Source organism: Propithecus coquereli, unplaced genomic scaffold (genome assembly GCF_000956105.1).
Source record: "Propithecus coquereli isolate 6110/MARCELLA unplaced genomic scaffold, Pcoq_1.0 Scaffold100, whole genome shotgun sequence".
NCBI classification, from domain to species: Eukaryota; Metazoa; Chordata; class Mammalia; order Primates; family Indriidae; genus Propithecus; species Propithecus coquereli.
In genome coordinates, this window is record NW_012133859.1 from 3,819,617 (window position 1) to 3,833,907 (window position 14,291).

Genomic DNA, 14,291 nt, shown 5'->3' on the forward strand with positions numbered 1-14,291 from the left:
ACTTAAAATTCAGCATTACTATTTAGATTAAAGGCTTTTCATCATGTTTAACAATAAATCTAAAAAAGAAAAAAGAAAACTTAAAAAAACCCACAAAAACACACCAAATATTTCTTCTAAAATGGTATATCACGCTCTGAAACTTGTTCCAAGAATTTTAAAACACATGCTTAAAAAAAAAAAAAAAGTGAAGGCTTCACAATGTTTCTTTTTAAAGTAGATTTCCCTATGGCTTAATGACATCGTTCAAAAGCAGACTAAAAGTCCAAAGAGACAAAGGGAATTTTTTCATTTAATGTCAGGTTATAATAATGTCATAGCCATTTCCAACCATCTACAATGAAAGGACTTTGGAGAAACCAAATCTGTGAGTAACCACCCCCCAGGAGGCTGTGTCCTTAAAGACCAGATCTCAGCCGAGGACTGTCATAAATCTTACCTTCTGCATGTTTGGCTTGATACAGCGAACAAAGAAAGGATTAGAGGAGCTTAGTGTTGCCATTAAGGAATGCAGTGAGTCCTATTAGAAAGGAAAAAGTATATGTTGATTTAGTCTCTTACTATGTCATTCTTTAAATTTCTTAGCACCCTTGGCACTTATCAGAAACAAGAATAAAAAACAAAACAATATAAATCATAGGAATAATAACTTGGGAGTTTTTCATGTTAAATTATCATTCTAACATGAAACAAAGCAAAAGATATTACAATTCCTTATAATTGAAATTATTCCATAATATACAAAACTCGTTTGTCACTTCCTTTGAAATAGTACCATTTAAGAAAACATTCTGTTAACAAACAAAAAACAACGCTAAGATATTTCAATGTTTAGTATAGAAAAGCTGAGAAGTATCCACTCTTTCCCTGTAATTATTCCTCCTAATTCATTGTTTCCATCAAAATGACAGCCTATGCCAGCTCTTCATCGGTTTCTGAGCCACAGTCTCTCACTTTTACCTTCAAATCACCACGCTCACAGCCCCCAGATCAATCTATAATACTACTTTCTTTTCTTTTTCAAATTTTTTTTTTATTATGGAGAATTTTCAACATTTCCCAAAGCAAACAGAAGCCTATGAGTCCTCGTCACCAGCTGTGGATCATGGCTAATCTCATTTCATCTGATCCCTGTCCCCACACACACCGCACCCACCTCTTGTGGAAAAGCAAATCCCAGACATCGTATTATTTCACCCATCAATATTTCAGTATGTATCACTAAAGATAACACTTTAAAACTTGTAACGGCAACATCATCACACCTGCAAAGATTTAACATTAATTCCTCAGACTAATATTAAAATGTGCGAAGGTCTCACATTTCATATTAAAGTGCTCAACTGTTGCAAATTTCCTAATTTTTAAATGGTTTGTTCTTTTGCATCAGAATGCAAATACAGTTCATGAACGGGAGTTGGTTGATACATCTTTTAAGTCTTGTTTAATCCATTGGTTTTCCCTCCATCTCTCTCTTTTTTCTTCTTATAATGTTGTCACTAAAGAAAACTGGGTTGTCTACAACACTACATTGATTAGTCACTTCTGCAGCTCAGAAAGCTTTAGGATTTCTCGAAGGACAAAACGTCCTGGCATTCACGGCCCTTCGTGTTTTGGTACCAACTTGAATTTGCACACGGTGTCCTGTAGTCTATTGATAGCCCTTAGAGAGAGGACTCGGACACCTGTCTCTGGACTCTGTCCTGTCCTTATCTCTGCCTGGAAGGCCCGTCCACCCTTGGCCATTTCCCTCACTCTCAGTCCAGTTTAAATCTCAAATGTGCACGAAACCTTTCAGGACAACTCCACGTAAAACTGACCTTCTAGAAAAAAAACTGAACACCTCCACTGGAAGATTAAGAGCCTGGGTTTTAGAATTTGACACACCTAGGTTCATTTCAAACCCTGGCTTCAGTCCTCTGTGGGACCTGTCTCTAAACCTCAGTTTCCTCACCTATGAAATGGGGACAGTACGTACTCACAGAGTTATGTGGGGAGAGTACAACACAATGTCTATCAAGCAATCAGCCCAGTGACCGGCACACAAGTGCTAATACACGGTAGCTATTAGCAGGATTTCCTAGCTGGGGCAAGTCGTCCTTGATACTGCCTCGCCTAGCACTGCCAGCCACGGTGGGGCGACCCGGCTCATCCCCGCTCCTGTGAGACAGGCCTCACACGGAACGCACCCCCGTGCACCCCAGGAGTAACCAATGAAAGACGGCCTCGCAGAGGGCAGATTTAGTGTCTGCAGATGGACGTGCCTCCATTTCCCCTTCCTATTGGGATTTCTCACTTGAGGATAAAACAGACAAGTTTGGTAAACGGACTTCGTATTCTTTATCTCTAAACTACATAAAACATGTACGTATTTGAAATGCAAATAAGAAGGTTGCTTATTTTCCCTGAATTCTGAACATCTGGACAAGATAACTGTCATCGATCTCTTTAATTACACGCTTGGTCAATACTCCCAGGTATGACACTGTAAATACACCCGGGAAAAATGCAACCATCCGTACACAGTTAGAAATAGACCCTATGAGCTTCTAAACACAAGTCAAAGGGCTCTCAAATGGCCTGAAGAAGATTGTTATTTCCAAAGCTTAGAATAGGTAACTATTTCTTATTTTTTAAAAAAGGAGCTACATGTTTCCCTCTGATTTAGCAAAAAAAAGGTCTATTTTATATCTAAAGCACCGTCTGGTTTAAAAGCATGATATAAAACAAAATGAAATAAATATTCTCATAGACCTCACATATACCCAACTCCTCTTTTCAATTCATAAAATCACAGCAACGAAGGATTCCTCAAAGCCAGCAGTGCAGACTAACCTTGAACTGCGAGCTGACCGTGGGCCGCCGATGTTTGCTTCCACATTTCAAGGTGTCCTGGTTGTTGCGGCTTGAAACATGTTCAAAAAGGTCATAGATGAAGTCGAATCTGTGTGAGGCCAAGGCAGGAGGATAATGAGGTGTACACACCCATAATTAGGTGCCAGGTTACTGTAATTAGGGTGCACTTTCCCACTGATAATTGAAAGTAACACACCGAGGCCTGGAAGAACTTAGATAGCTTCCAAAGGTTTCAAACCAGCCATTGCCAAAGAGCTTCAGGCACTGAAAACACGTGCCAATGTCAGCGACCAGAGTCTTGCAGAGAAGCAGACTGGCATGACAGTGACCCAGGGTGGCATCCCACTTAGGAGTGCTGTGCCTCCCAGAACGCCACCTAAGCCTCCGTAGCCTCCATTTCCTTGTCTGCAGAAGCCAGATATCTGTTTTGCTCATCTCACAGTGTTGTGAAGATCCAAGCAGTTAACCAATAGAAAGGTGCTTCTGAGGAATACTTTAACTCTGGGGTAGGGAAGACTCAAATCCTGCCTCGACTACTGCCTAGTTGTGTCACTTGGGCAAGGCACTTCATCTCTCTGAAGGCCTCAGTTTTTTCATCTGGAAAATAGGGATAACTTTCAAATTTATCCCCCAATGCTGGGGTCAGAATGAAATGAGAAAATGTATACAAAAGGCTGAGAGCATGGTGCCTCATACATAGCAAGTGAATAAAAAATAAAAGTAAAAAGCTTCCCAATAACTTTTTCTCTTCCTTGCCTGTAAGACATTACAGGCTATAAAGCTGTCACCAGGAAAAGCAGGGAGGACTTTGGGGCATCCGCAAACAGCCCAAGCTCCTGAGTTCGCAGAGGGAAACCTGTGTTGGAACAGAAAGTTCTATACGCCGATCACAAAACCACTCAATACCAGGACAGAGGCAACTGGCAAGACTCCCTCTTGCTGATCTCCAGGCCTGTGATCTTTTCACTACGACAGACTGCTTCTATTGAAAATCAATACGGGGCTTTTATTTAAAATGTATCACTTGAAGTCTAATAACTACGAAACTGCTTTGACAGCTAGCGTGCTATGGATGTTGTCCATCATTTTTACAGGTCTGAAAACTCACCTAAAAATAAAATAGCTGATAATGTTGTAAATACTGAGTCTACGTACAGAAGAGTTAAAATAAATGTAAAGATGAAATGCTTCAAATTCTGAGTTTCTAAGCTAATATCTTAGGCTCCCTTTGCCCCAGTTCATAGCTGGCTAAGAGATAGGGTGGCCAGCTGGTATTTACATTTCTAAAAGAATTACAGCTTTCAGCTGGGCTCTGTAGCTCACACCTGTAATCCTAGCACTTTGGGAGGCTGAGGCAGGAGGATTACTGGAGGCCAGGGGTTTAATACCAGCAAGAGTGAGATCCTGTCTCTACAAAAAATAGAAAAAATTAGCCAGACGTGGTAGTGAGTGCCAGTAGTTCCAGCTACTTGGGAAGATGAGGCAGGAAGATTGTTTGAGCCCAGGAGTTTGAGGTTGGTTGAGGTGAGCTATGATGATGCCACTGCACTGTAGCCCCGGGTGACAGAGGGAGATCCTGTCTCCAAAAAACAAAAAAAAAAACCACAGACACACAAAATCCAAAAAGCCCCCCAAGAACAAACAAACAAAAAAATAATTACAGCTTTTTAACAGTTTTTCTACTTTTCCTCTCTGGATAATAAAAATTTGTTTCTGTCATAGATTCCCATTAGATCTGATGCAGATATTGAAAGCTTTAAGGGAAGGGTTTTTCCCAAACCCTTTCTCTCTCACAAAGCCTCCTAAAAATAGGACACTTCCTGGATTAACACATACAAATAGCTAAACTAATCATTAAAAGTTTCTGAATGTTTTCCTTAACTATTCATTTAATGGCGTGATTTTACGATTCATGAATAAATAAATGAATGTGTAATAAATCTATAATTTTAGCTGAATTAAGACTTATTTATTTTCCTTGACATCTCTTATACTAACTAGAGACACATGGGTCCTATAACACCAAGGCTAAAATCAATTTAACATATAGCACTAAGCTTTTTATAAAGAAAGTAGGTTATACTGGTTAAGATCTTGGGGTCGTGAGCCAAGCAGACCAGATCAAAACTAGGCTCTATAGCTCACTAGTCTCCAGTTAAGGGGTCTTGGGCAAGTCACATTAACTGCTCCAAGCCTCAGTTTCCTCATCTGCATAATAGGATTAATAACAGTACCTTTCTCATGGGTTTGCTATTTATTTCAGTACTTCATTAGATGGCAGTCACTGCTACTATTATTATTTTATATCGTTTGAGTGATTTTATTGATGAAATATTGCTTGCAGAAGATGACATCAAGTTTCTCACATAATAGTAATATGCTCTGTATTTCTGAATTAAAAGCATTTGCACAAACATTAATTTGTTTGCTAATGACTTCCTGGCGAGGAGGCTGACATACCGGCTTTCTCTTAGCAAGTTGAGCAGGTCATCTCGAAATGTATCCCTGTTCTTTTCCAAGATACCTCGGACATCATACTGCACCTAGTTTTAAAAAATAAGAGAGAGGTGAGAATTGATTGAAAGAATAGTTTCAGGTCATAAGCAACTCCTTTCAGAGCTAGACCCACGAAAATAAATCATTTTAATAATTTTTTGAAGAGATGGGTCTCTTAGGCTCAAGGGATTTTTCCCGCCTCAGCCTCCTGAGTAGCTGAGCATGTTAATAAATTTATGATTGGCTTTTGAAACTACTGTTTTCTCCGAATATCCAACAGGCAAATATGAATAAGTATCTTAACAAGAAGTTACCTCTCCAGCATAGTGTTTCACTCCAAAATTGTTGATTGCAACTCTGGGTTTCACATAAAAGTGGTTATTCTAATTAAAAAGAAAAAAAGCCTTATTTCATTCACTGATTTCCTTTGACTTTCAAAGAAAACTAAATACAACAGAGAGTGAAAACAATTTCAAAACTTGCCATGTATCAGAATTTTAGGATATAGCACACTTACAATATGGTACACTCCATCAAAACCATGGAACTCTTGACTGTGTCATTACAATACATTAAAAATTTAAGCTCTCTGCTCATACAATAAACTTGAGCATATTCAGACAAGTAGCCCCAAATCTAACCCTTTATTTCAACTTAGCTCTAGTAACAGGAGAACAGCTTTGGTTTGAGAAAAAAATTAAATGTGGGAGGCACAGTTCAGCCAACAGCACTGACACATCTTGTATGTAATCTCAACCCACAGACTGGCGATTCGGACAGGAGTCAGAATTGGCAGGTTTTGACATACAGCATGTTGACTGTGTAGCTTCTCCAATAAGGTGCTGTCTGTGGCTTGAGGAAAGTGGCTTTCTTCATTGATAAGGGCCAGGAGGCCAAGTTTCTAGAAGAGGGAAGAAAAGACGGAATGAATTAAAAGGTGAATGTATGCCTCTCAAACTATTTTAGAGCTCCTTCACTGTCTATCAAGTGAGTAGTTAAAAGGTATAGTAATTTCTCAGAATAAAAAATTGAAAATGATACACTATGAAGAAATCCAATTCGTTTAAATGCTATATAAATCTGTTTTAAAAACTGAACCATTGCAATTTTGTGGATAAGACTTTTACAACTGGCAAATCTACTATTGGTACTGGCATGGCTTTGCTGCTGACTTAAAATCTAAGGGAAGCCAATTCACACACTGGTGAGTCTAAAATACTGAGTTCAATGAGACAATAGGCTTGAAGCAGCCAAGTATTTAAATTCAACCTTGCACATTTACATTTATGTTTCCAAATGGCCCATTGTGTTCTAAACATTCACATCTTTGATGTACGTGTTCGCACAAGTTATTTTGTTCCCATAAATATGAATCAGTCCAGCTGGACACCCTTGGGACTGTACCCATTCTTTAAAAATACATTACCTTCTCAATCAAGTCTAGGCATTCTCCATTGTCTATCCAGTCAATATCTTCCCACACTAATCCTTCCCTGTAGAAAGATTTAAAAGGGCCGAGTTAAGTTAAAATATCGCTTAAAAATTATGAGACTTAGTTGCCGATTTTTTAAAAAATTTGAAATGGAATCCTGAGTGCTTACCGGCTATACTCTAGTTGTTCTAAAGAAAAAATATGCTTATTGAAGTATTCCTGAAGTTTTTCATTTGCATAGTTTATATTGAACTGTTCAAAGTGATTAACCTGAGGGGGAAAAACATCCAACAGGAATCTTTAGTGCCCTCATAATTACATATAAAAGTGAAGAAAAGACAAAAAAATTATTCTGCAGAGAAAAATATCACTGTTTGCAAGAGATTAGTTTAACAGAACTAATAAATGGATAGAACAGAATTCATGTGTCCCAGTCTTCAGAAGCCTACCTCAAAGTTCTCGAATCCAAAGATGTCGAGGATGCCGATAGACTTGAAATCATCTTTGCCTTTGATCCGGCTGTTGATCTTCTTGATCACCCACTCGAAGCAGCGTGCGTACAGTGCCATGGCCAGGGAGTCTCTGCTATCCACTGCCTGTGGGACAGGAACACGCAGGCCCAGGTGACCACGGGCACCCCAGGCAGGCAGGTCCATCCCTGCCCTACGTGGGAGACACACATGAAACTGGGCCCCCGATGTGAAGTAAATCAATATGACACATAAAGAAAGGATAAACTGGAGCTCACTTACTTATGCTAAGAGTCACCAAGAATTCCTTTAAATACTGGGTTTCCAAATGCAACTTTCTATGTTGAGTTATATGAAAGAATCTAAGTCTATATATACAGGTATAAATGTTATCAGGTTTAAAACAATAATTAAAAACTAAGTTTTTTTTTTTATTGTCATCTTCTCAGTTCTATTTTGTACACATAAAGGTTTTCCTCATGAGAAGGTTAGCATTTTTACTTATCCAATTACGAAACACATTAGGAGTGCTCACACATACAAACTGGCTCAAGGCAGTAGCAGAGGCAAAAATAAATACAACATACTGTTGCATTGTTTCCATTCATTATAATAATGACAATTATTGTAGCTACTGTTTATTTAGTGTTTATTCCATATCAGACATTACATACCTAGCATATATTTACTTTTATCCTTACAAGAATCCTATGGATTAGGTATGATAATTTTCCTAGTTTTACAGAGAAAGAAACCGAGTCACAGGGAATAAACAGACAGTCGTAAGTGCAAGGATCAAGAGTCAAACTCAGGCAATCTGCGTTAGACCCACCCTCTTACACACCAGGCTACACCATCTCTCAGACGATAATTCAATACCGTTGTCTATTCCCAATACTTCTATATTTCGATCATGAACCAAAGTCATTGGAACAATTCACTGTAGTTACTTTTTCAGATGCAAGCCATGGACCTGAAAACCCAGCAGTGACTTTTAAGACAAGCTGCAATGGCAAAGGGTATGTACCTGTTGAACATTGAGGGGCGTGAGGATCTCTTCTCCCCTGAGGAACATTGATCTCTGGGTCAGAGCATCTGTGAGCTGCGCTGGGTCCAGCCCAAGTAACTCTGCAGACCTGCCCAAAGCTGAAAGGGAAGAAGCACCAAAGGTAAACCCACAGCCCCCAGGAAGCTAACCACACACAGCAATTCCTACAAGTAGAGAACATTCCTGAATCCCTCAGGCAGAATTCACAGGACACACATTTGATTGCTAAGTTATTCACTCCCACTGTGAATTCCAGTTAGTAGCATAGAACCTGGTGCTTGGACAAAGTGTGATCTGGTGACCCCGTCAGTTCTCCAAGACCCTGTCAGAGGTTTGCAACTATTTTCATTAATAAGATATTATTTGCTTTCTCACTCTCATTCTCTCACCAGCATACAGAAGAGTTTTTCAAAGGCTACATGACATGAGGTATCTGAACAGATTAAATGCAGAAGCAGATTTGAGAACCCAGCTGTCTTTGACGACGTCAGACGATAAAGAAATTTGCAAAATGATAAGACAATGTAACTACTCTCACTGACTTTTTCTGTTTTGGAAAATAGTCTTTTAAATAAAAATACAATATTTATTTTAATATGCAATGGGTTTATTATTGTTATTTTTAAATGATTAATGAATGTTTTTTAAATATCTCAGCTTTAACTTCTAATGCAGTAAACATCAACAGATACGGCTCACATAAACAAAAGTTCTTCGGGGATCCTATGACTTTTGAGAAGATTAAGAGGTACTGAGAGGGACCAAACGTTTGAGAACTACTGACCTACATATGGTGCTGGGTTCCTCTAGAACCATTTTGAACTTGAACTCATCTAATTTCCAGCTGCTATGACCTCATCTATTGCTTCCATCAAAAAACTTTGAAAAATAAATACATAAATCACAACTGGAAAATGACAATTGACATGGCTATATGTGTATTAACACATTTTATCTTGACAACAAATCGGTACAGGTGAGAGTCACTAGTGTCGAGGGGATAAGTAACACAGGAAGCAGCTTATGGCTGGGCTGGGCTACGAACCCAGCATTGTGGCTTACAAAGCCGATGGTCTTAACCATTATACTATGCGCCAGCACTCAACACCTATGAAAACTACGGCAAAGCACTATGCCACCTGACACACATTTTTTCCCACATCAAATCCTCGTTGCTCATATTTCCACTTATTTAGCCCATTTTTCCCCTTTCTTAGTAAGAACGAGAACATCGCCACTATCCCAATTCAGTAGTAACTTTTCACATGCTTTGACTCTTTATTAACTGACCCTTTACATCAGATACAGTTGAAGTTCTGCAGATCTCTATTCCGGGGGTCAGAAAACTTCTTCTGTAAAAGGCCAGTCCACCACTGAGGTTTAAATTTCCTATGAGAAAAAAGCCAAGGAAGAGAAGGAGGCAGGCAGGCCACATCTTACCTGTTTTGAAGGAAACCTGTGCCCCTCCGGCAGTGATGAATTCTATGTTCCCGAGATGCAGTATACCAGCAAGCAACCTCAGGACTTCCCGAACTTCTTCCTTGCTGAACTGCATTACTTCCATTGCCGTCTAGAAGAGGATAAATATATGTAGTTGTACGTTGTTTTTTTTCACAATGAAAAAAATAAAGAATGCTCACGACAATAAAAGTATTGGGTGTTGTTCTAAAGGCAAGGAAACAAGAAATAGATGCATAACCACTCGCTTTTAAAATGCTAAAGACTTTACATGGACAATATAAAAAGAGAGAGATGAAGAGCTGTAGCGTGCTCAGAGATAACCCAATCAACGAAATAAAAATAAGTATCTGCCCTACTCACAAGTGTACTTATGCTGTAAAACAATTGCCTCAGGGAGTCGCCGTAATAGCAGTGATAAAGAAATATTTTTTTCTATAGCTATCAAAGCATATGGAACATTTGTTATTTTCTTTACACATAAAAATTCAGAGGCAGGGATTTGAGAAGGGGAGGGAGTAGCACTTCGTGAGACTCCTCCAGTGTAAACTTTGGGGTCTTGTCTTAGTGGTTAAATGAAACAGGGATCCAAACAGGTGGAACAGAATTCTGTCAGGAACTCCTTGGAAAGGAGAGCCCTCTGCTCCTTCTATAATAGGCACTGATGGAAAATCTGAACAGATCTAGCTCTGTCTTCCCCAGATATTCATCACAACTCTCTTTTGAATTTCTCCAAAGGATTTTTAAGGTCTTATCTTGGCCTCAGGATACTGAGTGGAAGTTAACATAATGCTGTTTGGGGAAAAATAAAAATAAACAGACACGCAGGGGACTTTGTTACCAACAAGAAGTATCGAAACAACTTAAGCCAGGTGTTTTCTAAATCATATCTAACATGTGTTCATTTTCTATTGTGATTGAGGACACGTTCTTGTGAGGAAAAAAGCTATTAAAAAGAAAAAGAAAACCGCCCACACATAACAGAGGGCAGAATTGTTGGCCATGTTGATGAAAATGACCCACAAAGAGCACTTGCACCCACACAATGACCACAGGAAACTGGGAAGGAGGAAACCATGCCCCTCTTTGAAGCAATAGAAACTGCAAAAGGAAACAACTGCAGATATTAAAATGTAAAAAGTTTAACTTCTTTACAGGGAAAAAGCAATATTGCCAAAAAAAAAAAAAAAAAAAAAGGCAAACAATGGAGAAAGAAATAAGTAAAAACTCCACGAGAAGACACATGAACACCAAAAACAAAATAGGCACTTCTCACAGGTAGAAATGCAAATCCATAGTAAATGCATTACCTTCCTAGAAATCAAACATTTGAAAATTAAAGTCAATCTGAGACCACTTCTGTTAAATTAGCAAAGAACTTCTGAATGATAAACTTAAAGATGAGGGGGAAGAGACATTTATACATTGGTCAGTACTGTAAGTAAGTATAATCTTTTTGGAAAACAACGTAATTATTGACAGTATTGTGCTAGGTCACGCATGTACAAGTTATAATTTTAATAATCTGAAAAAATGAAACCACCAAGGTTCAGAGAGGTTAAATAACTTTCCCAAGGGTTGCCCAACTGATTCAAGGTCTAGGAAGTTATTATCCACATAAATCTATTACTTTCTAAGGACATAAAAAATAAATCTATGTAATCTCCAATAATTTCAATGTTGGAAATTTGTTCCAAGGAAAATCTCAATAGCAGAAAACAAAAGCTTTATAAAATATTCACTACAGTGTGACCCTAATAACACTTTCAAAGAAAACAACAATTCCAACTATTCTACCATTAGACAACAAATATAGTAAATAAACATAAGAATATTGTATAGTTTTCAAAGGAAATTATGAACATTACATAGAAACACAATTGTGTCTATAATAGCTTTATATAAATTGTATTTTTGTACCTATAATTATTTTAAAAATTCAGACTAGGAAGAAAATTTTTAAAATTGAGAATGGTTGTAATAGTTACTGTTAGGACTAACTGTGAGTTAATGGTATTGGTAGGCTCATGAACACTATGTTCTATCACGTCTTTTAACGTTGTTGGCAATAATTTTACAACAAAAAGTGAGACGATTAATGGGTGAATGGATAAATAAACTGCTATCTATTCAATGAAATATCAAAAAAAGGAAAGAATAGTGATATCTGCGATGTGGATTACCGGAGGAAGCTAGACACAGGAGAATACATATTATATTATTTCACTTACAGGAAACTCTAGAGAAGACAAATCTATATTAGAGGGACTTAGGTCAGTAGTTTCCTTGGGTGGCTGGGATTGCCTAAGAAGGGGCACAGAGGAACTTTCGGGGTATAGAATTGTCCTTTACCTTGATCATAGTTGGGGGTACGTGGGTGTGTAAATTCAAAATTCATTAAAATGTGTACTTTAAATGGGACTGTTTTATTACATGTGCTTCATAACTCAATAAAGTTGATTATAAAAAATTAAAAGGCCACGAATTACTTAATTAAAGGTGGGAAGAGTATCATTTCATGGGTACGAATAGAAATGGATGCAAAGAGTAAAAATTATTTGCCAAGTGATTACAAATTAAGACAAAAAGCCTATGGGAAAATCATTATTCAAATTTAAAGGTATTTATCAGTGACTTACTCTGAAAAGCAAAAAGTAAAGAAATATGGCTAAGAAATATTGAATAATTTATTATTCTCAAGACTTTAAAAAGTGTTCAAGACCATGTCTGACATCAGCAAAATAATTACAAAGTAACTACGTTGTGTAAAAGTTAGTATTTTCCCTTTTAATGATCAAAGTTTTCCTTATATCTGATAAGATATATTCAAAGATAGTTTATAAAAATTTTCTAAGCCAGTCTTACAATGATCACAGAAATGAAAATCTTGACTAAGTTACTGACCTGGACTTTATATAATACTAAAAGGAAATAGATTTTAAAAAATAAGTTTAAAAGAGTGGAAAATTTCTAACTCCAATAAAAAGCATTGACACATACTCCATAAAAAAAAAAAAATTCTTAGTTAAGTTCTTAAAATACATACAAAGCTTCTATAGGGAGATGTGAAAGCCAATGAACAAAATCAGTGTGATTACTATATTAATATATTTGTGACTGCTTTGCTTTCAAGTGTAACGCTAAGTGATTGGTTAATTAGTTAGGAGTGTAGTGGTAAGTGGTGACTGCATTAATCGTACCAGGGGGTAATTTAATGTCTGCAACCAGTTATCAACAGCGCAGGCGTGTGAGCTAAAACCGCCAGCAAGAGCCTCCATTTATTGTTTCTTACTGTCCTATTTACAATCCTTTTAGTAAGCAATCTCCACCCCTTTGGCAAGAGTAGCCACTTTAAGGCTTGCTGTAATTATTTTATCATCTGAACGATATGGCTCAAGGCTGAAAAAACCCTGGGAAATAATTCTCGGTATGGTTCATAAGTGCTAAGCAGCAATTTAGCTATAAAACTGGCACAAAGTCATAAAAAATATTTGCAATAAAAGTCTTTATTAAGCACATAAAAAAAATAGATGCTTGTGAATATGTGCATGTATGTGGGGGGGTGGTTGACAAATATGTGATATAATCCCAACCATCAGGCTTCAAAGGAGCTCGGCTGGTCACACTGGAAACAGAGAGAAGAGGGAGTCACCACCACAAAGGCAAAGGGACCTCAGATGGATCTTGAACAAATGGTGTGACTGAAAGAAAGGGTGGAAGGGGAAGCTATTTTGGGCACAGTGAATTATAAATAAGCAATTTGACAATAATTTATTATGTAATGTTATGTTTTATTATGTAATATTACGTTATTTTAAAAATAAGTTTTTATAACAAAATTTGCTCATGTTCCCAAGTTTTTCAAGACTAAAAGAGACTGATGTTCCCAAGTTTGCCAAAATTGAAGTCCAAAGTCAGTCCTTTAAATCTTAATAAAATCTAACTCATGATGAACAAATTTACACATACACACACATGGCCCACACCATTCAAAACCCGTGGATATATTCGGTAAGGTCTACGGAGTCACAACATCCCAGCCCTGGTCCATGCCAGGCATGCTGTAAACATTCACTATTTGTGGAGTAAGAGAACGAATAGATGATCGTTCAGCATAGACTCCTGTTACCTCATACACATTTCATCAGCCAGCATCCTGGTGGGTGAAATGCAGGCAATAAAACAAATTAGTTGTCATCCTGACCAAATAACTCATGGTGCAATTTGGAAGGCTGTATTAAAAATGACTATAAAATTTAGCGTAGGTTCACTGCCTCTGCCCCAGGAAAAACCAGCCCTCTCCCCAAACTGCTCAGAATACCTGCCAGGTACTTCTATGTATTAATGAACTACAGAAATGATGCCTGAAAGTATAGTCTTTACTTCTTTATATCAATGTTATTGTTGCCAATGATGAATTTAAAAATATTATACATAAAGCAAATTCTCAATGAAATAATCAAAATTCTCAAAAGGTCCTATTGCCAGAGTACATTGACATTAAAATTGATAAAAAGAACAATGATTTTTT

The 14,291-nt window shown here is 37.6% G+C and overlaps 1 protein-coding gene across 1 annotated transcript in view; it reads right to left on the reverse strand.

The window, feature by feature from the left end:
- Nucleotides 1–14,291, reverse strand: part of MYO10 (myosin X) — a 226,701-nt gene that overhangs the window by 84,100 nt on the left and 128,310 nt on the right. Inside the window, exons 10-19 of the mRNA XM_012642778.1 lie at nucleotides 9,743–9,872; nucleotides 8,282–8,400; nucleotides 7,234–7,380; nucleotides 6,954–7,054; nucleotides 6,779–6,845; nucleotides 6,161–6,253; nucleotides 5,667–5,735; nucleotides 5,317–5,399; nucleotides 2,836–2,944; nucleotides 440–520 (exon numbers count right to left, since the gene is read on the reverse strand). Coding sequence (XP_012498232.1) covers nucleotides 440–520; nucleotides 2,836–2,944; nucleotides 5,317–5,399; nucleotides 5,667–5,735; nucleotides 6,161–6,253; nucleotides 6,779–6,845; nucleotides 6,954–7,054; nucleotides 7,234–7,380; nucleotides 8,282–8,400; nucleotides 9,743–9,872 — 999 coding nt within the window. The remainder of the gene's footprint in view (nucleotides 1–439; nucleotides 521–2,835; nucleotides 2,945–5,316; nucleotides 5,400–5,666; nucleotides 5,736–6,160; nucleotides 6,254–6,778; nucleotides 6,846–6,953; nucleotides 7,055–7,233; nucleotides 7,381–8,281; nucleotides 8,401–9,742; nucleotides 9,873–14,291) is intronic.